General features: G+C 53.7%; 7 protein-coding genes across 7 annotated transcripts; 4 read left to right on the top strand and 3 right to left on the bottom strand.

Annotated features, from left to right (window-relative positions):
- Nucleotides 1-194: 194 nt before the first annotated feature.
- On the bottom strand, nt 195-3,312 carry BO80DRAFT_348030 (glycoside hydrolase family 31 protein; the record flags this gene model as incomplete). The annotated part of the gene is made up of 4 exons (XM_025715440.1): nt 195-1,875; nt 1,930-2,100; nt 2,153-2,563; nt 2,618-3,312. 4 exons carry the CDS (start codon nt 3,310-3,312, stop codon nt 195-197), a joined length of 2,958 nt encoding a protein of 985 aa, XP_025578378.1.
- A 1,526-nt stretch (nt 3,313-4,838) lies between these two features.
- On the top strand, nt 4,839-6,990 carry BO80DRAFT_254229 (putative C6 transcription factor (AmyR)). Its single transcript, XM_025714662.1, has 3 exons — nt 4,839-5,997; nt 6,048-6,498; nt 6,559-6,990. Exons 1-3 carry the CDS (start codon nt 5,018-5,020, stop codon nt 6,958-6,960), a joined length of 1,833 nt encoding a protein of 610 aa, XP_025578377.1. The 5' UTR covers nt 4,839-5,017; the 3' UTR covers nt 6,961-6,990.
- A 368-nt stretch (nt 6,991-7,358) lies between these two features.
- BO80DRAFT_254231 (glycosyltransferase family 31 protein) lies at nt 7,359-9,143 on the bottom strand. The gene has a single exon (XM_025714663.1). The coding sequence runs from the start codon at nt 8,942-8,944 to the stop codon at nt 7,505-7,507; it is 1,440 nt and encodes a 479-aa protein (XP_025578376.1). The 5' UTR covers nt 8,945-9,143; the 3' UTR covers nt 7,359-7,504.
- A 1,610-nt stretch (nt 9,144-10,753) lies between these two features.
- On the top strand, nt 10,754-13,636 carry BO80DRAFT_375209 (signal recognition particle subunit SRP72). The gene is made up of 4 exons (XM_025716624.1): nt 10,754-11,340; nt 11,418-11,691; nt 11,746-11,890; nt 11,943-13,636. The coding sequence occupies exons 1-4, from the start codon at nt 11,020-11,022 to the stop codon at nt 13,150-13,152; spliced, it is 1,950 nt and encodes a 649-aa protein (XP_025578375.1). The 5' UTR covers nt 10,754-11,019; the 3' UTR covers nt 13,153-13,636.
- On the bottom strand, nt 13,257-14,939 carry BO80DRAFT_422429 (NAD binding Rossmann fold oxidoreductase). Its single transcript, XM_025718821.1, has 2 exons — nt 14,817-14,939; nt 13,257-14,769 (listed from the first exon to the last, which is right to left on the bottom strand). Exon 2 carries the CDS (start codon nt 14,731-14,733, stop codon nt 13,480-13,482), a length of 1,254 nt encoding a protein of 417 aa, XP_025578374.1. The 5' UTR covers nt 14,734-14,769; nt 14,817-14,939; the 3' UTR covers nt 13,257-13,479.
- Nucleotides 14,940-15,910: 971 nt separating this feature from the next.
- On the top strand, nt 15,911-19,764 carry rfeF (putative transcription factor RfeF). The gene is made up of 6 exons (XM_025718820.1): nt 15,911-16,365; nt 16,569-16,712; nt 16,845-16,922; nt 17,806-18,688; nt 18,740-18,807; nt 18,859-19,764. The coding sequence occupies exons 1-6, from the start codon at nt 16,360-16,362 to the stop codon at nt 19,306-19,308; spliced, it is 1,629 nt and encodes a 542-aa protein (XP_025578373.1). The 5' UTR covers nt 15,911-16,359; the 3' UTR covers nt 19,309-19,764.
- Nucleotides 19,765-21,352: 1,588 nt separating this feature from the next.
- On the top strand, nt 21,353-22,806 carry BO80DRAFT_254217 (NAD(P)-dependent alcohol dehydrogenase). The gene is made up of 4 exons (XM_025714661.1): nt 21,353-21,680; nt 21,724-21,987; nt 22,034-22,460; nt 22,512-22,806. The coding sequence occupies exons 1-4, from the start codon at nt 21,512-21,514 to the stop codon at nt 22,669-22,671; spliced, it is 1,020 nt and encodes a 339-aa protein (XP_025578372.1). The 5' UTR covers nt 21,353-21,511; the 3' UTR covers nt 22,672-22,806.
- The last annotated feature ends 155 nt before the right edge of the window (nt 22,807-22,961 follow it).

The raw sequence follows: 22,961 nt of genomic DNA, 5'->3' as shown, positions 1-22,961 counted from the left end.
AGTGAGACATTGTTCGACCTGGTCGAGTCTGAAGTCCTCGTACACGGTTACTGAAAATAGCCATGCAGGATGACCTGGGCTGGCGGTGAAGTGGATCAAGGCTGAAAGGAAACTTAATTCTACACAGAAAGCTACCTTGCAGTAGTGATTCGCAGATCCCATATGGTTCGTGCGCAACCGGCTCGTGGCTGACACTACCATTCCAACACCCAGTTCTTCGCCCATGCTCCACCCGCCGTCAGGTTCTGCAGGCCCCCTACAAATAGGACTTGTGATGTCGAGTTATATCCGATCGACCCTGGCGACACCCGCTGCCCGTTCAGAGTCACAGCCGAGGGCTCCTTGCTCACACCAAGCACCGTCACATTTGCAAGCGGGTTGCGCTCGTGCCATGTCCCCCGTGCCGAGGACCGCAGGCTCGACTGCGATGCTGTGAAATTCACATGGAGCGTTGCATTGGGGTAGACGCTCTCCCCATCATCGAGGTAAAGTTGCCCCGATGCGGTTCCATTACTTCCCAGCGCGGTCAGCAAAGCCCAAGGAGTCTGCCGGGTCTCACGCGTGGTCAATGCCGGCTCTTGCATCGGCAGGACGCTGCCGCCCCGAACATATACCGGAATATGGCCCAATGGCGCCGGAATGGTCGTGTTAACCCCGGGCTTGGCATCAACGGCAGTCTGTGTGTACCAGTCGTACCACACTTCGCCATGACCGACACCCGGGAACACGCCCTTGACAGTATCAGCCTGAGGCTCCAGGACCGGGATCACCATGATCGACGGGCCAAGGAGGAATTGGGTCTCAACAGATGCCAAGGTGGGATCGTTGGGGAACTCCCAGGCAAGCGCACGCATGACGGTGGATCCAGTGGTGTGGGCTAGGTCAAGCAACGTATAGAAGTAAGGCAGGATGGCGTAACGAATCCTCATCGCGGTCTTGCTTGCCTCAATGACCGAGGCCCATCGATAGGGCTCCTGTGGGATGGTAGAGAGCTCATTATGATTGCGGTAAAATGGGAAGAATGCCGACAGTTGCATCCAGCGATTGCAGAGCTCCTCATCGCTGTTTCCAGTGAAACCGCAGGTGTCGGCACCGAACATCGGGATGCCAAACAGTTGAAACGAGAGAGCTTGCGAGATGGAATAGTACATGGACCACCACTTGGAATAGTTGTCGCCGCCCCAGTGGCCTGCCCATTTTCCTGAGCCAGCAAAGGTCGAGCGGCCAATGATGAACGGCCGCCGCTGATGAGACCAGACCTCGAGCAAAGCTTGATAGGTAGCGTTCAGCCCCTGGTGGCCAAAAGTACTATGCACATCATAGTCCTCAACGCCATCGACATGGGTCGCATTCGGTGAGACCGCATGGACGCTGAGATCATGACCTTCCTGATCATGATTGATCACGTAGGGTGGGTGCTCAACATTACGGACACCAGGCGTGGGCGTCGTCCGCAGGTATGATACCGAAGTCGACGTGGTTGTCGCGGTTGCCGCGGCCTGACTAGCAGCGCCCGCCGACGCGGATGCCGCCTCTGTAGCATTGGTAATGTTGAACGCCTCCGGGTAGTCATATATGATATCGCCCGGCTCACCAGGCAGCAGAAACGGTGGGTGAGCAGGGTTCAGTGTCAAATTTCCGCTTCCGCAGCTTCCGACGCAGAAGGAGGAAACTTCAGACATGTCATACCACACCCCATCGAACGCCACCTTCTTTGACCAGATGACAAGCTCGTTTGTCCAATAGTCGACCGCCTTGGGATGATGCCAATCAGGGAAGACAGTGTATCCCGGCCAGACAGCCCCAATGTAGAGGCTACCATCGGGGTTTTTGAGGAAAACATCATCCGCAGCACCTCTATCATAAGTAGGGTACCTATAGCTGTGTAAACACCCGAAGAAATGACATGAGGGGAGAGAGCAAACTTACGCATCAGACGCATTTTCCGGATTTGGAATGTAGAGTGCCGAGTCAACGATGGGCACATAATAACGTCCACTGTCATGTAGGTCGTTGAGAAACTCCTCGCCTTCGCTGTAGGAAAATCGGTTCGGATCATTTTCAAAATTGCGGTATCCAAGCATATAGTCAATGTCCGTCCTAGAGGATTCGTCAGGGTAAAATTCGGCCCGATAGGGTATACAATACGCACCAGATATATTCCAAGGGAATTTCAAACTTCTCAAAGTTAGCAACAACGTCTGCGAGTTCGGACCAGTTGTTGTAGCCCCAACGACATTGATGAAAGCCAAGAGTGCTGTATTGTTGCATAGCCGGTAGTCCCACAGTGCTGGTGAGATATTGCCTGGTGACATCGGCCTGAGTTGGACCCGAGTAGAATGTCAGATCAATCCCTCCGCCTAGGGTCCGCCATATCAATTTCTGGGGCCGCAAAAGGATCTCCAGTCCATGAGCATTTCTCAAGAACACTCCATGGGATGACGACACATATTCTTGCGATGCATCAGCCTCGCTGCTCTTGACTGGGATATGAGTCCCATTCTGCGCATCCACCTTGTAATATCTTGTATCCAGATAGAATGGATGCTGACCGTAGATGTTGCTAAAAAGGGGGGATGTTAGTGGCAAACTAAAAAGACGGACTGTGAGCACCTACCTATCAAGAGGGGTTCCATCGTCCGAGGCATATATAGTGAGGTTGGAATTTCTATGGAGACGAAGCTGTGTGATGTGCTCTCCCAGGCCATACAAGTTGTATTCATCCGGCAGAGCTGTCACAAATTCGATGAACTGATCTTCGTATACCAACACAGTACCTTCTGTGTCAAAAAGAACATCGCCGGTAGCCTTCCGGACCACTTTGAAGTTGAAAGACGGCTCGTTGGACCACGATACGAGAAAGTCACTCTGTGAGACAGATGCATTCGAGGAAGCTTTTGGTCTAGGAACCAGTGTTTCCGAAAGAAGGTACCATGAAGCGTTGGATGCATCGACATAGGTGGGGAGAATCTGGATATTCAGGCGATTCGAGTCCTGATACTCCACAGACAAGGCCAATGAATCAATATCCGTACCATAGACGTTGCATGGCTTGCCCGCGAGCTGTAGGCTGGCAGAAAATCCTCGCGGGCTATGCTGGACATTTGAAGCCTTGTAACCTGGACAGGCCGACTGCGCGTTGACAGCCTGGGGATCGTCGATGTTGGCAATCAGCTGCGCCCCGACATCTGCAGAAGCGGGAATGGTAAATTGCGGTTGTGAAGTGGTTGTACTAGTTAAAAACGATTGGCTCGCTCCGGAAGCCAGAGGTATAAGCCATGTGCTGGCCAGGAGATCCGTCAACTTGACCATGGCTATCTTGGAAAGGCCAAAGGCACGGTCGCGTTATTGATGATGGGCAATGGCGCAGCTAACATTCAGTCATGATCGAAACGCCTTCACTGGGGTCTTTATAGTTGTTTCCTGGTTCAGGTCGATAATGATATCACTTGCATCTGGACCTAATGTTGTGCGACCGAGCTGAAGAACACATCATTCCCCCGGTGAATTCCCGACGTGGAAGGGGCAGACGGGCCTGCATTTTCTAGATTGCGGAGAATAGATGGAGCTAGTGACGGGATTGAGTTCAGCAAGACCGAAGAAGAGGATAGAATGGGGAGAGGATACAGCGAAGGACCTACCTGATTGATAATGTTGAGGACCATGCAGCAACCTTATGCCAAGTGCGAGACCATGGAGAACTGGAGAAGCATCCACTCCAGTTGGCGGGGAGCCCTGGGGATTCGATGGTTTGGCCGCGTCGGGGAAGCCGGAGTGGATACCGTCCGGTACCGTATTGATGCCTGAAGGGACTGGCAGCCAGACGATCAGATGATGAGCGCCCGCTGATTGGCTCCATGCCCGATAAATCACCGAGACCCCCTCAGTTCGGCCTTCGGCTGTGACGATTCCTGTGCTCCATTCCACCGCGCGCCCACTCCGTGTTGTTGGCACCTTCCCCAGAATGCTGCCGGTGAAGAAACCCCTAAATATACCACAGTATACTACAGTCAACACACACTTGTCATTGCTTGAATTTCAGAGACACTCAATTTTGATCCAAGGCCATGAGTGACGCGAAGCGACATCGGACCTAGGCGGACCTAGGCCGCAAAGGCGGGGACGAATGAAGATGATTCATGAGTGATTCCCCTACCAGGGTCCTTTAGATGCGAGGCATTTAATGGCTCTGATATTCATATTCTCATTTCTCGGCTTCCCGAGTAAGATGCTGTCCACCAGTGCTACGTGAAAGCTCCTTCGGACCGTCATTAGCATAACTCCCCTCGTCAGCGATTGCTGAACCTGTCAGCTTTTGGCACATGAAAACACAAGGACAATGTGGTGTGCAGGGATGTTGAGTCTCCGAAAATAGCGCATGGATACCTTGGTCGAATGATTGATCCTTCAGGCCGACGCAAGCTCACGATACACTCTCACCACTCGTACTTGAGTTCCTGGATGGATCAGATTATCTGCTTGATAGGAGAGACAGTGTCACTTATGATGAATCTGGGAGCCGCTGTCAAGCCTCCAGCCTACGCTGCTCTACGGAGTACCAGCTCAAGAACACGGCCTCTTTCTCGGCTGAGTATGCCCGCGTCATTGCTCGGGTGGAGGATCCACTTGCTGGGTCAGGAAGGACTAAAGGACTACTAGTCCGTAGCTTCAGCTGGTTGATACCTGCTCTGGCTCGAACAACGGGCCGAAATTAACAGACCAGTCGTAGTAAGTTGACGGGGTGGCCCATACCGCGGGGTCCGGGTAGCCTGGCCTTGCCGAGTTTCTCTCTGTGTCGCTTCCCCGCTACCATTCCCCAGATTTCTTTCCTTCGCCTTCCCCTCCTTCAGCAATCGCATGATCCTGGGTGACTACGCACCTTATGGCCTTGATGACCACCGAATCTTGCCCCGCAAGTATCTCTCTTATCTGAATACAATGAAGTCTCCCGAGTCTCGCACCACTGCCGCTGCTACTGCTGACTTCTGACGGGAGTCAATCTTGCCTCCGCATACAAATGGACTCACATCCTTCCCCCACCAAGCAGAAAGCCCCCAAACAAGCCTGCGATAACTGTCGCCGGCGGAAGATAAAATGTTCCCGAGAGCTTCCCTGCGACAAATGTCGGCGCCTTCTTCTCTCCTGTTCCTACAGCGATGTGCTCCGGCGCAAAGGTCCCAAGTTCCGCACGCTATATCCACTTGCGCCTATCCATCCGCTGGTATCGCGACAACAAAACCAATACTACCAGAATCCGTCTCAAAATCCCCTCAATAAACAATGGCCCGCAGATGGGGTGAGCTATCCGTTGGGTTCTCCGACATCGCCCCCTTTCACAGTGGCAGATGCTCAATATTTACCCCAAGACGTTCCCGAGGCCTTTGCCCAGCTTCCCTCGCCAGAGCTAGTCTCGTCTCCGGATTCGACCAACTCATTATCAGATTCTAGCACGGCATTAGTGCGACCATATGCACGACGCCTGTCCCCGCCGGTGCTTCTAGCTCATGTGAACGTATACTTAAAGTATCTGTTCCCTATTATGCCAGTAGTGCGGCAAGAAGAGCTTCAACAAGACTGCCATCAACCCGAACGATTATCACCCCAACGGTATGCGTTCTTGGTGGCTCTGTGCGCAGCCACGCACATTCAGCTCAAGCTAGATGGCACAGCGTCTGTTCCTGATCCTTCACACCTTCAAGCGGGGATCGACGGGCATTCCTGGATGTCCGGGGAGGACTTGCTGGCTGAAGCGGTACGCGCAAGGAAAGATTGCGACCCGGTAGATGGAATGAACATAGAGAGCCTCCTTACATCATTCTTCCTGTTCGCTTCGTATGGTAACCTGGACAAACAGGACCATGCATGGTTCTATCTCTGTCAAGCTACCTCCATGGTCTTTACACTGGCCCTTCACCGGGAATCTAGTTATGCGGAACTGAGTGTTGAAGAGGCAGAGGAACGACGAAGAGTTTTCTGGTTACTGTTCGTCACTGAAAGGTAGGCAACTGCCTCGCATTCCTTGATCAACCCGATCTAATATAATCCAGGGGCTATGCACTGCAACAAGCGAAGCCGGTCATGCTGCGCAACTCTATCCGGAAGCCCCAAGTCCTCTGCTCGGAGGACCCTATTCTAGCATACGGATTCATCAACCTCATCAGCATCTTCGAGAAACTGACTGTCAACCTGTACGACTGGGTCTCTGCAGGAGGCATGGATGGTTCACCTGAAATGCCACCTACGGCTGCTATCCAGTCCAGTCTCTGTAATGCGATTTCGGTGGATGGAGTTTCTGAAATCCAAAAGGTCGACATCCTCATCACCCAGCAATGGCTACAGACAGTAATGTGGAAACTCTCCATGACTCGCGCCACTCAGCCGGGGTCTCGCGATGAGGCGGTCCTTCCCTTTCATCTGCCCGTGTTGGTCGGCAAAGCCGTTATGAATGTCATTGGTGCTGCATCTCAGGGAGCCGTTGATGCTCACGGCATTGGAATGGTCAGTACCTGAACTCCACGAGGATAATTGTCAATGCCATCCGCTGACGGTCCCCCCCAGGAACAGAAGTTGTTTGATCTAGGCTCGTCAGTGGCGGACGTCTCCCGCTCGCTTAATTCCAAAGCCGCGCACCGTCTTACGGAGGTAGCCATTGACCCCCGCGAACTTCTATGGGGAATTCTTAGCACGCTATCCCGCATCCGCGGTTCTCAGTCTTACCTCTTTCCCATATTGCTAGAACGGTGTAAAGGCGCCCTAGATTTCACCAGTCCCACGTCAATGAGCAACTTCCTCCCGCTGCCACCCTCTACTGCGTCCTGGGGAGGCGAAAGCGGACTGCCCGTGGCTTCCGTGCCGGAGAATCAGGATCTTCATGAATCGGAGACGGAGGTGGGAGAGCCCCTGTCGCAACTTCTACCACCTACACAGGTACAATTCCCGGACGGTAGTCTCTTGAACTAGGGGTGATGTGAGACGATGATGCTGGCATGATATATTTTGAGTTTATTACGATTGACTATTTATGATACCATTTGTCTCGCCGAAGGATACATAGCGATGTCATGGATGCCTGTATATAGGTGATGAAACCATGCATGTGATTGTAAAGTGACTATTCTGAGATAGCCTTGAGTTGCTGTTCGAGTGTAGCCCATATGAATTCCATCTCCACTACAAATTCCGGGATCGGCACGACAAGCAAAACATTTCATTCAGTCTAACTGTGCTATACAACGAACAGAACCGGGCCCTCAGGTTAAATGTACAAGTGGTATGGAAGAACACCCCAGACTATGTACCTGTATCGCACGAGTTGATATCATCCCAAGCTAAACAATCAAGTTTCATGATCTATGCGCCGTAAAAATTATAAACGTGGCTGGTGTGAGAGGGTCGGGGCCTGTCCAGATCCGAGTGGACCAGGCAAATGAAGACGTAGAATCGAGTGAGGATAAAGAGAAATGAAAGGTATATTAGAAGCGGGGGTTGCCAGCTTGGCGACAGTCTAGCCGGTGCGCCAGATCACCTCCAGGACCTGGTCGCCCTTCTCCGGATCCCGATGGACGTACCATTGCCGGACTCGGTCGCCGTCCGAGATGGCGTCCTCATGCAGGTAGCTGATCTTTCCCTCGTCCTTGAGACGGAGAGGGCCGAGCTCGTGCAGATACGACTCAAAGACCGCCCCGTTGTCGCTGTCCCACGTGAGCTCCATTGAGCGGTCGCCTGGCTTCTTTTCCGTGCTGTACTTGACCACGGAGAAGCCGTTGGTGAGGATCCACCCATCCCCAAAATGCCACTGACGCAAGAGGCAAGAATCACCGCAGACGTTGCTGACAAGGCTCGCCTTGGCCATGTCGGCGTGGAACCACGACTTCCAGTGATGCACCGATAGCGGAGGGGGTCGTTCTGCCTCGAAGAAGCCGGACACATCGCCCCTCATATCGAGCTGGTGCAGGCGGTGATCGATGGTCAAGCGAACGCTGGTGTACTGATAGATGCAGAGAGAGATCCTACGATCGCCAGTGACATCCATCCTCTGACAGTCCTCGAAAACATCAGGCCGGCTCAGTTCTTGAATTAGAGGTCGAGTCAAGAAGACGCCCGCGCCTCCGAATCCCATCAACCCGAACAATCCCACCTGAGGGATGCTTTCGGACAGCCCCCCGACATACATTGGCTTCGTATCATCATACTCGCTGAGCCCCTTCAGCAACTCCGGCATCGAGAGGAAGAAGGTATCGTCATCCATGACACAAGACCATCTCGTTTCGGGCCGCATATTCTTAGCCAGGTGAGGTACCAGCGAGAAATACCGACGCTGGTACTCTTCGCTCGACTCCTCCACCGACAGATTAATCCCAAGCCTATTCGCCTTCAATAACACCTCGTTCACTCTGTTGTCTGGCTCAATTAGGGCGAAGATATGGGCATTATTGTTGCTGGCCCAATGCGAGAACGCGTCCAACGAGTCATTCAGCCGTTCCAATGTTGTAGCGACACCAAAATCAACGTGGGACGCATCCGCACGTTTCGGGGGCGGAGGAACCTGGACCGACACCGGTTGCGGTATTAAGCAGTCATCATGTAGTGGTTTTTCCGACAGGTATTGTTGATCGTCCTGGGCTTTTTGTGGGAACAAGGGAACTTGGAGGCGTTGCGACAGCGGCAAGACGTTGGTGGGGGATTGAACGGCGACAACTTCGCGTCGCACATATTGAGCGAGTTTCTGAACGTCGAGGCGATGGAGGACATCGAAGTCCGGTTCGCAGTCGACATCTGCGGTCAGGGTAATGTTGGAGACGGTTTGGGTGGTGACGCGGGGGACCTCCGCTTGAGGCCATAGGAAAATCGTGAAGGTGGTCACCAGACAGCCGACGACAACGAAGCGCAACAGCTTTCGCCTCCCCATTGAGGATCGGGGCTTCTCTGCAGTCTTTGCCCACATCGGGGGTTTGTCTCGTCGAACGGTCTTCTTTGGGTGGATCAAGTACGACAATAATCTGAGGTGTCGTACTAGCAGGGCAAGACCATCTCGAGCACTTCAGCAGAGGGACGAGAAGGTAGGCACCGGAAAAGGTGACACTCGGGCGCTGCGCAAGGCAGGAGAAGGCGGAGGATTGACGGCAAAGGAGAGTGAGGGGAACCCAAGGAATAAAATGATGAACAGCAGAAGGTCTCTGGACCCCAAGGATGGGGAAAGGAACGGGGAAAGGAATGACGAAGGCCAGGACAGAGGGCAAGCGACAGCGTCAATCGAGCGGGTTGAAAGGGAAGGTTGATAGGCGATCAACGGGGCCCTGGACACCACAGCGACAGAAAACAAGCACTGGCACGGCTTGAAAATGGTCGGATCGGACCTGGGACGACGCGAATCAAGAGCCAGCGGAGAATGGCGACCAGCCAGTGCACTTGAGGGCAGCCAGGGATCGGCCATGCCCTTGGAACCTTTTGGAGCCATGGATGGAGCCCCGATCCAGTTGCGGTCGCGAATGAGAGCCGGTCTGGCCATCAGGGCACACCTGCTCACTGGGGCAGCCACCGTGTCCACCAGGGGCCGATCGGCCATTCAGACTTGGCGAGGAGATTTTAGTCCGCTGGCTGGCTCTCGAGGTGACAGTCCGTCTCCCCAGGGTTGCGTTAGGGGTCCTGTCGCATTCTCCCCTATCTACGGAGTACGGAATATCCCCCAACATCTCCAGGTGGCCAAGGGAACCCAGGGACACCAGGGTCACTGCAACAGGGTAACACCGATCCATCACGTCCCATTGCGCCATCCGCGGGACAACCACTGCGACGCCAGCTGGTACTACAAGTTACAACCGCCCCTTGACGCGCATTCCGCTCGGGGCGAACGGTTCCAACGGGCGGCGGGGCGACCGCTGGATGACGACGGCTGCAGGCGAGGCGCTTGGCTGCGTCTCATGATAGATAACCAAAGGACGAGTACCTACCAGTGGCGTGTCAGCCTCTTAGATAAGTCCTACATAACTGACCACTCTCCTGTCTAGCGGGGGTGCAATGGGTTCTCTCATCGAGGAAGAGGGTGCACCTCAACAGGATCATGGTTACTATACACTACCACCTGCCAGTTACCCTTTCTAAAGACAGTCCGACCACGCGTCGACTCCATCAGGGACTTAATTTCTTCCTCTGCGAGCCACTGGCAGTCTGTTTCTTTTTCCGGCGTCCGTGGTGTCTCTTCTTCGCCATCGACTTAGCACCGGATTATGTGATCGCTTTAATTTCCCACGGCCAATTACGATAAAGCGCTTGGTTAGCCGGTATCGCTTCTCATCGGACCTGTTCGCGAGAGACAATGTCCCTGGGATTGGCTGCTGATAATCATAGATGTACTAGGGTCGCACAGAAATATAGTGGCTTGCATCACGAGCCTGAGTCTGTCCACCTACCGTTGAAGCCATGTACCGGTTCCAGTAGGCAGACACATCCCACCATGTCTGCATCTCTGGCTTCATCGCCCTCCATCTAGAAACATCAGTATTATGTCAGGTGCTTTGCTGCCTGTCTCGGTGCAATCTGCCCCCTGCATCCTACAAAACGCTTCCCGGATATAAATAACTAACCGAAGACTGCCGTGGCGCTATAGGCAAGGGGCAGAGAATGTAAGCAAAATAAGTCAACAATCTAGAACGCCCACTAGATGATCAAGGTGGTATGGTGTAGAGCCACGGCGATTATTGAACAATCCAATACCCAAGCATCTATCTACGGGTAGAAAGACAATCCACAATAGCAAGTCACATGGCAGACCGGGCTACGGGGAGCGCCGCGACCACTGGCGCAGAGTTCCCCAATGGGGAAATATCTCATCCCGCACACATGGCCTCCAGCTCGGTCTGGCCACCTCGATGTTCACCCTCGGTCAATCCATACCTGCATATTTCCTCACCCTTTGCTGGATGAGCCTCTTTGCGTAACTAGTTCTTAATTTTCATTCATCTCCGAGCCCTCCCCGGGCCACTCATCCGGACCCGCCTCCCGCCATTTGACACCTCCGCCATGGCTGCGCAGTCACTGAGCTCGTTGTTGCAACGGGCATCCATTGACGACCACGAGGAAGTTCTCCAGTCCTCCAACGCCGCCTTGGCCAAGTCCAAGTCCGACCTCCATGCCCAGCACGCTAAGGCGGTTGCCTTGCTGAAGCTCGACCGCTACGATGACTGCCTGCGAGTGTTCGAAGAAGGCGGAGATGGCTTGAAGAAGAGAGCGGCGCTGGAATATGCTTACGCACTGTACAAATGTGGTCAGCTGGAACCGGCAATTGAGGTGGTATCCGGCTTGGCTGGTGAGAGAGGTGCACTTCATCTGGAAGCTCAGGCTGTATGCTATTTCCCCAACCCCACTTCTGGAGATCTGTTGCCATCGCCGGGCTGTTCCTAACATTCATCACTCCTAAGAGCTATCGTTCAGAGAAGTTCCGTCGCGCAGCCGAGATCTACGAACAACTGTCAAAAGGCGAGACGTCCTTGCACAACGAAGAGAACGATTTGCGCATCAACTCGTGGGCCACGGATGCACAGCTACAGTGGAAGGGATACCCCGAGTTCGTCCGCCACAACAGGCCGACGCGGGATGATCTGGAGGCGTTTGAGACAGTGTACAATGCGGCTTGCTTGAGCATTGCCAAGGGAGAGTTCCAACAGGGAGAAGTGCTGCTGAAGCGGGCAAAAGGTTCGAGTGGTCAGCTCCGGGCACACGAGATCGACCGCTAACAACTTTGTACAGAGCTCTGCCGGACGTCGGAGGACCTCACACCCGAAGATAGAGCTGCGGAGCTCTTACCGATCGCTGTGCAGCAGTTGTATGTTTTGCTCCGCCAAGGCAAGTCGGAGGAGGCTCAGTCTGTTCTGGAGGAAATTTCCGTTGGAGAGTATGATTGCCCCAGAACCCTACCTTGATGTTGAAGCTCACAGCGCCAGCAGTATCCCCGAGCTCTCGACGAGAAAGATCGCGCAAACCAACATCACCCTTGCTCGCGGCGCCACCACCAACCCTTTCGCTCTATACAAGGCCCTACACGAGACCCCCGATTCTGCTGACAACGACAAGCTCTTCGAGTACCAAGATAATATCGCGACGGGGAACTCGCACTCGGCAGATCTTCTCGTTCGAAAATACGATGGCATCATCCGCTCCACATCCAAGGCTCTTGCTCAAGCTGCCTACCCCTCGACGGAACCCCGTGTCAACCTGCTATCAGTCTACAACGCTGCGGCTCACGCGCGCGGGGAAACGGGCACGAAGGCCTTGAAGTCGATACTGGCTGCGCTCGACAACCGGCCCAAGGACCTTGGCTTGGCCCTCACGGCCGTCCAGCTCTACGTGAGTGCCGGCAACACGACGTCCGCAATCACCACGCTGGAACGAAGCCTCGAGTTGCTCGATGAGTCCATCTCCGAACAAGACAAGGAAGTCCGCTTCAACCCCGGTCTATTGAGCATTTTGGTTTCTCTGTACAAACTTGAAGGCCGCAAAGTCCAGATCAGAGGCGAACTCGCCAAGGCCGCGACATACTGGCAGAGCCAGGCTGAGCCCCCAGCCTCATTGCTCCGTGCCGCGGGTGCATCCTTGTTGCATTCCTCCGATCGCTCGGACCTGGTCACGGCCGGCGACCTCTTCAAATCCCTCTATCAGAAAGACACGAATGATCAGTTTGCCGTTGCCGGCTACGTCGCTTCCCAGGCGACGCTCGATTACTCCAAGGTCCAAGCCCAGGTGGACAGTCTCCCATCCGTCGCGGACCTGATCTCTGGCGTCAACGTCGCCTCCCTCGAATCCGCCGGCATCTCCCCGTCCTCCTCAGCCAATGCTGCCGCCGCAGCGGCCATGGCCGGTGCCCGGAAACGCCGCGCCAACAAAGATAACCGTGTCACCAAGCGCGTTCGCAAGTCGCGTCTGCCTAAGGACTACGATCCCAGCAAGACTGCCGACCCAGAACGCTGGCTTCCTCTCCGCGACCGCTCCAGCTACCGCCCCAAGGGCCGGAAGGGCAAGCAGCGCGCCGCCGAGCGGACACAGGGTGGTGTGGTGCATGAGAAGGCCGAGGAATCGGCCGCTGTGCCCAGCCAACCGCAAAAGTCTCAAGGCGGGGGAGGAGCCAGCTCGAAGAAAAAGAAGAAGGGGAAGCGGTAGATGCATACTCTTAGCTATAGCATTATAGCTGTCATTTCTCCATTCATGAGACACGTCTTGCATTTGCTAGCAGGATATACCACCCCAGTTTGTTGTTGCACAAAGCATGTAGAAATTTCATTCAATGTCGGGCTAATCTGATGCGATGAATGAACGGCCTCCTTGGAAGCAATCTGGTCATAAATAATAACTGATGAGACCGTCACCTAACTGGCCCTGTGCTGTGCTGTGCTGTCCTGTTCCATTACCCTCCGATCATGAAAATAGCAATAAAGCCAGCCATAACTCCATAAGCAACCATCCCAGCGAAGAACCACCGTGAATCACCTAACCCAACGGAGTCCGAATAGTCCCACACTGCCGATCATACTGCTCAAAGATGGTCTGAAACAGCTTCAGATCCTGCATGGCATCCCGCGCCGTCGTTCTCACCTGCACCTTCCCCTCCGTAGTCAAATACTTATGCAACGTCTTCAACTCCTCCGCATAGCTCTCCTCCCAGCCACTCACCGTCTCGGTCTTCTTCATCTCCCCATTCTCATCTGCCGTCTCCACCACAACCCTCACCCCCTGCTTTCTTCCATACGGTAGTCCGTAATGCACACTCACCGTCTTGGTATCCCCGTAGATCGCAAGATGGGCATCACACCTCGGCACCGCATCCGTACCCGTCTCATACATCAACGTGAACGGATGTGCGTCTCGACCACCACTATAGTAATGGAATACAGCGGAGTAGTACGGTTCGTTGACCGAAATACTCGACACCGCGTCCGGATACCCCAATGTATCCCGCATGAGAGCTAAATCATGACATCCCAACGAGGCGAGGAATTCACACATCGCGATACGCTCCTTGCTCAAGTCCTGACCAAGGAAAACTTCATTAAGAAGGGAGCGCAATAGCTCAGGCCTCTCCTCCTTCTTCCCACCCTCTCCCTTATTCATCGAAAAAGCAGGATACTGCACCTCTTTCCACACCTTCTTCCTCGGCGCAGTAGCCGTATGAGCGGTACTCGGGCCGGCGATATTCCTACACCGGGCGTAGTAAATCCGATCCAGGGAGGCTACTTCCCGAAGAAAGACGGATTGGATGCTGGGTGCGTAGCGACGAGCGCAGGCCACGAAGACTTTCGAGCCGTTGGGGGAGCTTCTCTCCGCTTCGAGGATGCGTTTTGCGCTGGGGATGCTCAGGCTCAGTGGGGTTTCGACCATGACGTGTTTGCCGGCGGCGAGGGCGGCGATGGTGTAGGTTTCGTGGTATTCATTGGGCATGAAGTTGAGGATTAGGGTGATGGTTGGATCGGTGAGGATGGAGTGGGAGGTTGGGGATCGGGGCATGGTGGTGCCGTTGGTGTGGTTGGCATGGCCGTTGAGTTTGGTGTTTTCGTTGCAGACGCTGTTGGTTTGGTTGTTCTCGTAGGAACAGGGCTGCTTGGATCCATCGTAGATGGATATCACTTGGAATAAGTCCGGGAGGGCATGTAGGGCTGGGAGGTAGATGGTTTGGATGGCTTTGGCGCCTTCGTCTGCGGTGAGGATTCCCACCCGCAGGAGGGTTTCGGGTTGGGCTTGCGGCATTCTTGTTTTGGGGGTTGAGTTCTGTTGGGAGCAGGTCTGGGAAGGTTAGGAGGGGCTTGGTTGGTTGGGAATGTGCGACGTACGTACTTGTTGGTAGTTGATTTGGGATGTTGATGGGTTCAGTCGGCTGGGGGAAAGACAGAAGATAGGCGAAGATCGAGCGGAGGTGAAGAAAAGAACATCGTCCGGGGTATTCGAAGAATGAGGTGAGCTTTCTGAAAGGGGTCAGGAACCAGGCGTCTGGTATGTATTGCCCGTGCAAGGGGTAATGATGATACCGACTGGTGACCGGCTGGAAACCACGTTACCAGGTCGTCAGGAAGGGGTGAAGTAACACTGACGGAAAGTGAGACTCGGAAAGGATGAAGAACAGCACAAAGCGGTTTTTGTCAGGGTGAGTGTGAGGCAGCTTTGTGTTCCGGGGATTTCTCTGGTGGTCGCGGGTGTTTTGAAGTTTTATGCATCCTGGTTGGTATGCATGACATCAGTGGCTTTGGGAGGATTTTGTCTTTCATTGCAAGTTTACCGGTCTTTTTTATGTTTATCTTTACGGAGCGCTCTAGAAGCTTTGTGATGTGATTTCTGGGGTATATACAGTAGGAACTAGTCTACTAGGCCCTGTCGATCTCGTCTGCGCCAGACAGCCAGCTTGGCTAGCTGGAGATGGCCTGCGTGATCCGTGCATCATGTTTGCGTCCCACACACAATGCGCCCCTCTTTGATTCGGCAGACCCTCCATCGCCCAACCTTAACCCCGACTACTGCATGCAGAGGCACGTCAAAGGAACCCCCAAGTGTACTCCAAGCACTGAGAAGATCATAGCCCGAAAGAACAGCCCGATGTCAGCTGGGATGGACCATGACGACTCCCTGGAGTGGCTGTGAGGTCAGTCTGTAGTCATATCAGGCTATCAGGTGCAACACCCGGTCAGCTGTTGCCATTCTGGTCTTTACGATAAGAGGTTCACTGCCAGGTGGCATTGCTACCTGCTACTGGGCCTTAACGCAGAGCAGCCATCTTTGGGCGAGTCTTACGGTTGGAAGGATCAATGGAATCAGCCCTACGGAAACACCCTGGCGGGGACTATCCCCATTATAAACCTGCTGGCTACTCTTTGGAGGGAACCGGAGTTCCTCAGATACCTTTCTTCCAATATTCCTTCTCCAATATAAACCGTTGCCATATGGTACCGATCGAAATTGTGGCTGAGCTGTTGAGGACGTGGGAAGTAGCTTCGTGTATTCTCGGTACCGTGGAAGACGCCGTTCTTGTAGGATTTTCCATCTCGTATGTCGGCATCATCCCACGAAGACTGAGTGGCTGAGGACATACATGGCTTTGCCTATATAGAGGGGTTGAAGTCGTGTTCGTATCGGCGTGGGTCCGTGGAGCAGTCAATCCGCCTGTCGTCATCCCGTGCTCGACTAGTCCCGGTCGGGGGTCAAGCTGTTTGATCGAGATTGATTGCGCTTTTATAGTGGCACGACTCCATAGTTCTTTCCACTCCGCCTCTTCTCTTGACGCCATCTTCATCATCCTCCCCTCCAGCTGACTTGACGGTCACTCTACCCTCACCTCTCATCCCTGCCATCCTTGACCACGTTCTACGTCAGCGCCTTCAGACCATGGGCGTAAGTTCTCTCCCTTTTCTCGCTCTTGGTTGGGTTTTTCAACCTTGGTGCCCCGCGGACCTGCCCCGCTTCACCCAAGCTCCTTTTTTTTTCTGGTGCCAAAACCACCGCAGAGCTATTGATATCTCGCATTTATCTCCCTATCAGCCGCTACTCTAGCCAACTCTGCATCAACTAACCGCTGCATCCTGCACGTCCTTTAGTTCGCATCCAAGATCGCCAACAGCCAGAACCCGCCGCCCAACATGAGCGCGAACAAGCCGGGCACGTATGCCGGAGCCCCTCCGACAGGCTACGCCGGCGGTCCTCCTGCGGCACTGCAGCCTGGAGGTGGTGCCGGTGGATTGGTGAGTCCGCCCTACGGAGCCTAATCCTTAGTGAACTCCTCCCGCCCCTCACCTCCAATTTCCTTCACGCTTGCCTTGCCCGCTTTTTTTTTTTCCCGGAATTCCCCAGAGCTGACGCAGCTCTTCACTCAGCAACAGCAAGCGCAACAGCAACAACAGCAACCGCAGTATCAGGCTTACCAAGGCTCCCCTGCGCCATCCGCTGGATCGGTAAGCTGGACTTGTTTTTTTGTTTGCTGACTCCACTTCCCTTCCGTCCTTTTGTTTGCGCCACTCTTCCTTCATGCTGCAGGGTCACCCTCTCCCTCCATCGTGAGATTCTCTCCTCGAATGAAAGAGAGCAGGGATTAGCTCCCTCTCCACCTGCCCCCCCTTTTGCCCCTCCATCCTTTTCTTCGCGCCCGTGTCACATTCTTATTTTCCTATTTCTTGCCCTCCCCGCTCCCTTGCCGGTGATCTGGACGCCATCCATCCGTCCACCATGTCGCGACCTTATCATAACCAATACGGCTACCCGCCTCAGCTCCGGCCTGGTTCAGCCCAGCAGTCCCCGTATCCCACCTCGCCGTCGCAACAATACCAGGCCTATGCGCCTCCCTCGGTCCCTCCCAACAAACCGGTCCCCTCGCCATCTCCGGGTCCCCAGTCAGCCTATTCGGCTCCCCAGTCGGCATATCCTGGTCAATCAAGTTACCCTAGGCCTGGTTATGCGTCGCAATCTCCAGCTCCCCAGGCTTATTCCCCTGCACCCGGTTATACGTCGCAATCTCCGGCTCCTCAGACTTACTCCCCGTCGCCTTATGCATCCCAGGCACCGCCGCAGCAGGGCTATTCTCAACCATCTCCATATGGCGCAAGGGAAGCGCCATCCGGACAGTATGGGCAATCACAGCAAGGCTATGGCAGACCTCCGCCTCCCCCGCCGCAATCTCAGCCCTATGGAGCGTCTGGACAACAATTTCCTCCGCAGCAATTCTCCCAAGTACATACTATATCCCGCTTGTCTGCATTGTTTCTGCATTATCTACACACATGTTTCATTCTGGCTTTCACCGATAGTGGAACTGATCGGCTAACTCGATTCATATTCTAGGGACCATCTTACCCTCCTCAGAATGCCCCCCCTCAAAATGCTCCTTACCCTTGCGGCCCCGGACGCCCTCCCCAGCAGGGTGCGCCGACTGGAGGACCGGGAGCGCCATATGGCGCCCCTGGGGGTGCGCCTCCCGCTCCCCGTGCCACTGATCAGCAGCTTGGCGCGTACAGACAGCTCTTGATCGGAACCATCCAAGAGAAACAATTGCAAAGATTTTGGCCCCCGGAGCGGCTCGATCGATTGGTTCAGACCCTTGCCAACGAGGCGCCCGCCAAGGTTAACAAACTCATGAACGAACTCCGTGTGCCTCAAGAAGTGGCTATGGATATTATGAAGCTGTCTCTGTTCGATGTCATTCTTTACGTCGACGACAGTGGCTCTATTGAGTTTGAGGAACGCGGTGTCAGAAAGGAGCAGCTGAAACAGATCATCGAGATTGTTGCCGCTGCGGCGTCTACGTTCGACGAAGACGGCATCTCGGTACGGTTCATGAACAATGCCGAGCAGGGAGATGGAATCCGCAACGCAGATGATGTCGGCCGCCTCATTTCCCGTGTTCGCTTCCAAGGCCTTACTCCCTTGGGTACCAGCCTGCGCAGCAAGGTCATCGACCCTATGGTTGTGGGCCCGGCCCGGACAGGTCAACTGCAGAAGCCGGTCCTTGTCATCACGATCACCGATGGACAGCCGGCCGGAGAGCCTCTTGACAGCGTCTCCAGCTCGATCAGTTACGCCCTGAGCGAGGTGTCTCGGACTCAATATGGACAGGGTGCGGTTTCGTTCCAGTTCTCGCAGGTGGGCAATGACACCAAGGCCCGGGACTTCCTCGCCTCGCTCGACGAAGATCCGCGCATCGGATCGTTGATCGATTGCACTTCCAGTAAGCATGTGCAGAATTACTAGGAAGAGCGGTTTGCTAATATACCGACAGACTTTGAGGTTGAGCAAGACGAAATGTCTCGCGCTGTACCCCCGGTCTACTTGACTCGGGAGCTCTGGGTATGTATATTCCTACCAGCTATAGTAGCTTCTTGTAACTGACCAACGTAGTGTGCGAAATTGATGCTCGGTGCCATTGATTCCTCATACGACACTAAGGATGAAAAGGCTGCTGGCAGAAATGCTGCAGCTGGGGCTCCCCCTTCTGGGCCTCCTTCCGGGCCTCCTGGGGCTCCTGGGGCTCCCCGGGGCGGCAACCAGTACGGTTCCTATGACCAGGGCGGATATTACAACCAGGGACCTGCGCCTAGCTATGGCCAGCCTCAGCAAGGATCGCACGGATCTGGCGGCTACGGTCAGGGCTACGGTCAGGGATACGGCCAAGCCCCATACCCCCCTCAGGGTCAAGGTCAAGCGCCAGCCCCTGGTTATGGACAGTCCTACGGTGGCTATGGCGCTGCCTCCCCTCATCCCAGCCAGCAGGGTTACGGACAGTCTTCCGCCGGAGCCACGCGGGGTTATTCTCCCTATGGAGCTCCCCCTGCGCCACCCAGGTACTAGTCTGAGCATAGGGGAAAATTGCGGGACGAAGAGCAGACTGATGGTTTTATCGCTGAGGATTGTTTCCTGCGATGTTTTCAGCCTATGTTAGCAGGAACTCAGTCGGGTGGCAGGTTAGGTCCCGGATAGACTGGGTTACGTGGCGATTATCCGTAAAGCCAAATTGATGCTACATTTCCTACTACTGTGTAGTACCTTTCCTGATAATATCGTTGGGTTGTTACTGGCATTCTGCCAGCGATGACGTCAGTCTCGGAGCCCCGCATCCGTGTGCACCAATCACGCGTTAAGAGGCGCCAACATCACCTATCTCTTAGTACTAGAAGGCGTTGCATGAACTCGATCGATTCAAGGCTCATACCACCCGATTGGAACTCGATTCTCCGGTGGAAGCACTTCTACTGATTACCCAATTCATTGATGTCAACAGACAATTAACCCGAGATTAAAAATGTCACTACTATCTGCTATTCACTGTCCGGAAGAGCCACCATTGATCTAATTCTCAATGTAACCATGGGCCTGACCCGCTAGGCAGCTACATTCCATATTAATGGGATATTCCGGGGCACAGCATAGGGTGCACCGGAACAAAAGCAAGATGGCATAACCTAACCACGGGTCCGTTCCTGCAGATTGGTATCAATGGTTGCTATTGGATTATTCTGATTAAGTACAGAGTATTTATTCAATGTTCATCTCTGAATCTGATGCCGTAGTTTCCACCCTTCTAAAACCTCATCATCATCTCTGTCTCCGCAGTTGGCGCTATATGCTGACATGGCCAATTAGATCCTACCGTCATGCAATCATAGCGGGCGGGTTCCTTGAGGATTATCTATGAGTATCTATGGGATAAGGGTTCATGTGGCTGTACTCGAATCCTTTGCTCTAATCGACGTAGTATCAGCCTATGTATCTAGAAGTAACCGATCTCTTACTTCAAGGAATGAGCACATCATGGTAGATTGGATTCCACTCCTGGCTTGGCATAGTATTTCTCCTTGTAATCTATCTAGCTTCATCCGACCCTACAAACAGGGTCCAGGGCTTGGCTTGGCGTAAGCACACTAAGCTAAGTAGTTTGTCAGATGGTAATATGGTACGAAGTACTCCGTACGGAGTCATCACGTCCTAGTCCACCGACAATTATAGTGCTGAGTGGGAAGGACGTTAGGTCTTGAATGTTGATAGTTCTGGGTGGATGTATGCATATTTTTTTAGGGGGGGGGGGGGGGGGGGGAATATGGAGCAAGGCTGGGAGGTGCTAGAGGAGGTATTCATTTATAGGTGGCGGGGACAAATTCAGTATCGGCGGGTATCTAAGGACTTTAATAGCATACAGGATAAATTCCGGGAATTGTGGAGTTAGAATAGTGTCCACCAATCGGTTGTTGAGAGATTTGGTTATTTTAAGCATGGGGTGGAGGCGGGGGGGTGTGGTCATCGAGGGATTCAAGATCGGCTTACTATATTGAGGAGATTTGGCTGAGTGAGCTCGTGCAGGCGTGAATAGTGAGGTTTGGTATTGAAGTCCTTCGTTTGGACCGGGTTGCAAGTTAGTGTTCGCGGATCAGGATTTATTCTTAGGGCTGACCTGGCAATGGGACCAAATGCTATTGGAGGAAAAGGTTTGACCGATGACTCCGCGATACGGGGGATATAGAATACCTATGACTGAATTGAGAGAGCCATGCAGCATGAACCTTTGAGATTTGATTGCGTCCATTTTACCCCGCATTGCACTGGTTGTCGCATACGGTCTCCGCGTGGTTCGCATATAGAGGATTGTGGCCACCGGATCCTCTATCCCGTTCCAGTAGTATCTCCATTAGACTAGATGACAAGCCAGGTTATTTCCAATCATCATCAGTTGCTAATTAGTGGCCACTAGCCAGTACAGTGGGCCTCGTTATCAAAGTGCTGACCCGGGTTTAACATTATGTCCGTGCAAGCGGATGCATGACGCCAATTTTATGAACTAGATCACAACTGACAATCGGGGTGGTCTGATCGTCGACTATTATTGGACAGTGAGTAGAAGTGATTTCCCTCGACGGTTGGCTGGTGAATGCCAATGCAGGCGTGATGAGATAGCGTGGGTGCTGAGAGCAGATAGGTGGGATAGACCCTGCAGGTATAAATGCACGTCGGTCCCGGCTGATCTAGTTATCTCAAGAGATAGTAACTCCTCGATTCCGACATGGTTCAAGCGACCCAATTTCGTGGGTCTCCTTCCGGACACATTGTCCAGACCACTGCCGAGCTTCCCAACATCCAGCCCGATGAAGTCCTGGTCAAAGTGACCGACAGCGGTCTCTGCGGAAGCGATCTCCACTTCCTGAGCGTGCCCATGGTACTCGGACATGAAGGTAATTATCCTTCAATTACAATGATTCTTCGCTGACAGCACAGGGATCGGCATCGTCGAACAGATCGGCTCAGCCTGTTCCCGATTAAAAGTCGGCGATCGAGTCGGATGGGGACCGATCCTTTCGACCTGCGATGCATGCGACATGTGCATGACTGGAAGAGAGGCCTATTGTCCCAAGGTGAAGATGTATGGCGTGGAGGATTTTGACATCCACGGCTCGATCTGTAGCCATGCCGTGCGAAAAGAACAATGGCTCTTCCAGATCCCCGACAGCATGTCTTCCGCGGATGCGGCCCCGTTGATGTGTAAGTTTCCTCCAGCCTCCCACTCTACATGATCTGACCTGTGAAGGTGGCGGTGGCACGGTCTGGGTCCCCTTAGTCGAGCAATGCAAGCCCTACGAACGGATCGGGATAGTCGGCATCGGAGGCCTCGGTCACCTGGCCATCCAATTCGCAGCCAAGATGGGATGCGACGTGATTGTCTTCTCATCAACGGAAGAAAAGCGCGACGAAGCACTGAACCTCGGCGCCAATGAATTCTACGCCACCAAGGGCGTCTCTGACTATGCGACTCTCGGCGTACCCAAGCCTATCGACCGACTTCTCATCACCTCCTCTGCGAAATTCAACCTGGGGTTGTTCTATCCCATCTTGGCTCGCAAGGCAAGTATTTTTCCCTTGTCCGTGGACTCGGGGGATTTGACTGCGCCGTATATGCCCACGATTGCTCGGGGGATTAGTATTGTGGGGAGTTGTGTCTCGAGTCGATACCCTCAGTATGTGCTGCTTGTTCTTGGGAAGGACGTTGCTGAAGCTAACGGTTGTAGGAACAAAATGATGGACTTTGCCGCTCGGCACAAAATTCATTCCATTGTGGAACAATATCCCATGACGCTTGAAGGTGTCACTCATGCGGTGGATAGATTGCAGAGTGGGAAGATCCGGTACCGGGGTGTCATTAGCTGGAATTCATTGCACGATCAGTGAATCCTGCCTGAATTCAGAATTTCCAAGTAGCAGTTTCGAACCACGTGCTTTGGGATGTGTAGTCCTCCGGAGATCATGTATATCGCTTCCGGAGAGGTAGTGGTTAAGTATTGAAAGCCAATCTTGATGGATAAGTGCTTAATTTGAGTAAAAGTCCTAATCATCAAACGAAACGCCACACGTTCGAACCTCGATGCTCAAGAAGTGGCTATAAGCAATAGGGACTTGATCACTTTATTGGTCTAAACTTCTTTTTGCCTGTCCGGGAAGATGGCGTCAGGCCAACACAG

Source organism: Aspergillus ibericus, assembly GCF_003184845.1.
Source record: "Aspergillus ibericus CBS 121593 unplaced genomic scaffold BO80scaffold_7, whole genome shotgun sequence".
Lineage (NCBI taxonomy): Eukaryota > Fungi > Ascomycota > Eurotiomycetes > Eurotiales > Aspergillaceae > Aspergillus > Aspergillus ibericus.
The sequence above is the reverse complement of the archived record's forward strand: the minus strand, read 5'-3'. Positions and strand labels throughout refer to the sequence as shown.

What these genes read in the sequence shown, in the direction of transcription:
- BO80DRAFT_422429 (XM_025718821.1), bottom strand. Translation starts at nt 14,733, where the DNA reads ATGCCGCAAGCCCAACCCGAAACCCTCCTGCGGGTGGGAATCCTCACC.
- BO80DRAFT_375209 (XM_025716624.1), top strand. Translation starts at nt 11,020, where the DNA reads ATGGCTGCGCAGTCACTGAGCTCGTTGTTGCAACGGGCATCCATTGAC. An exon ending in GCTGCTGAAGCGGGCAAAAG is followed by an intron (nt 11,692 to 11,745) that starts GTTCGAGTGGTC and finishes AACTTTGTACAG; the next exon opens with AGCTCTGCCGGACGTCGGAG. An exon ending in GAGGAAATTTCCGTTGGAGA is followed by an intron (nt 11,891 to 11,942) that starts GTATGATTGCCC and finishes CAGCGCCAGCAG; the next exon opens with TATCCCCGAGCTCTCGACGA.
- BO80DRAFT_254231 (XM_025714663.1), bottom strand. Translation starts at nt 8,944, where the DNA reads ATGTGGGCAAAGACTGCAGAGAAGCCCCGATCCTCAATGGGGAGGCGA.
- rfeF (XM_025718820.1), top strand. An exon ending in GAGGTGGTGCCGGTGGATTG is followed by an intron (nt 16,713 to 16,844) that starts GTGAGTCCGCCC and finishes CTCTTCACTCAG; the next exon opens with CAACAGCAAGCGCAACAGCA. An exon ending in ACTTGACTCGGGAGCTCTGG is followed by an intron (nt 18,808 to 18,858) that starts GTATGTATATTC and finishes TGACCAACGTAG; the next exon opens with TGTGCGAAATTGATGCTCGG.
- BO80DRAFT_254217 (XM_025714661.1), top strand. Translation starts at nt 21,512, where the DNA reads ATGGTTCAAGCGACCCAATTTCGTGGGTCTCCTTCCGGACACATTGTC. An exon ending in CATGGTACTCGGACATGAAG is followed by an intron (nt 21,681 to 21,723) that starts GTAATTATCCTT and finishes CTGACAGCACAG; the next exon opens with GGATCGGCATCGTCGAACAG. An exon ending in GTCTCGAGTCGATACCCTCA is followed by an intron (nt 22,461 to 22,511) that starts GTATGTGCTGCT and finishes TAACGGTTGTAG; the next exon opens with GAACAAAATGATGGACTTTG.
- BO80DRAFT_254229 (XM_025714662.1), top strand. Translation starts at nt 5,018, where the DNA reads ATGGACTCACATCCTTCCCCCACCAAGCAGAAAGCCCCCAAACAAGCC. An exon ending in TTACTGTTCGTCACTGAAAG is followed by an intron (nt 5,998 to 6,047) that starts GTAGGCAACTGC and finishes AATATAATCCAG; the next exon opens with GGGCTATGCACTGCAACAAG. An exon ending in ATGCTCACGGCATTGGAATG is followed by an intron (nt 6,499 to 6,558) that starts GTCAGTACCTGA and finishes GGTCCCCCCCAG; the next exon opens with GAACAGAAGTTGTTTGATCT.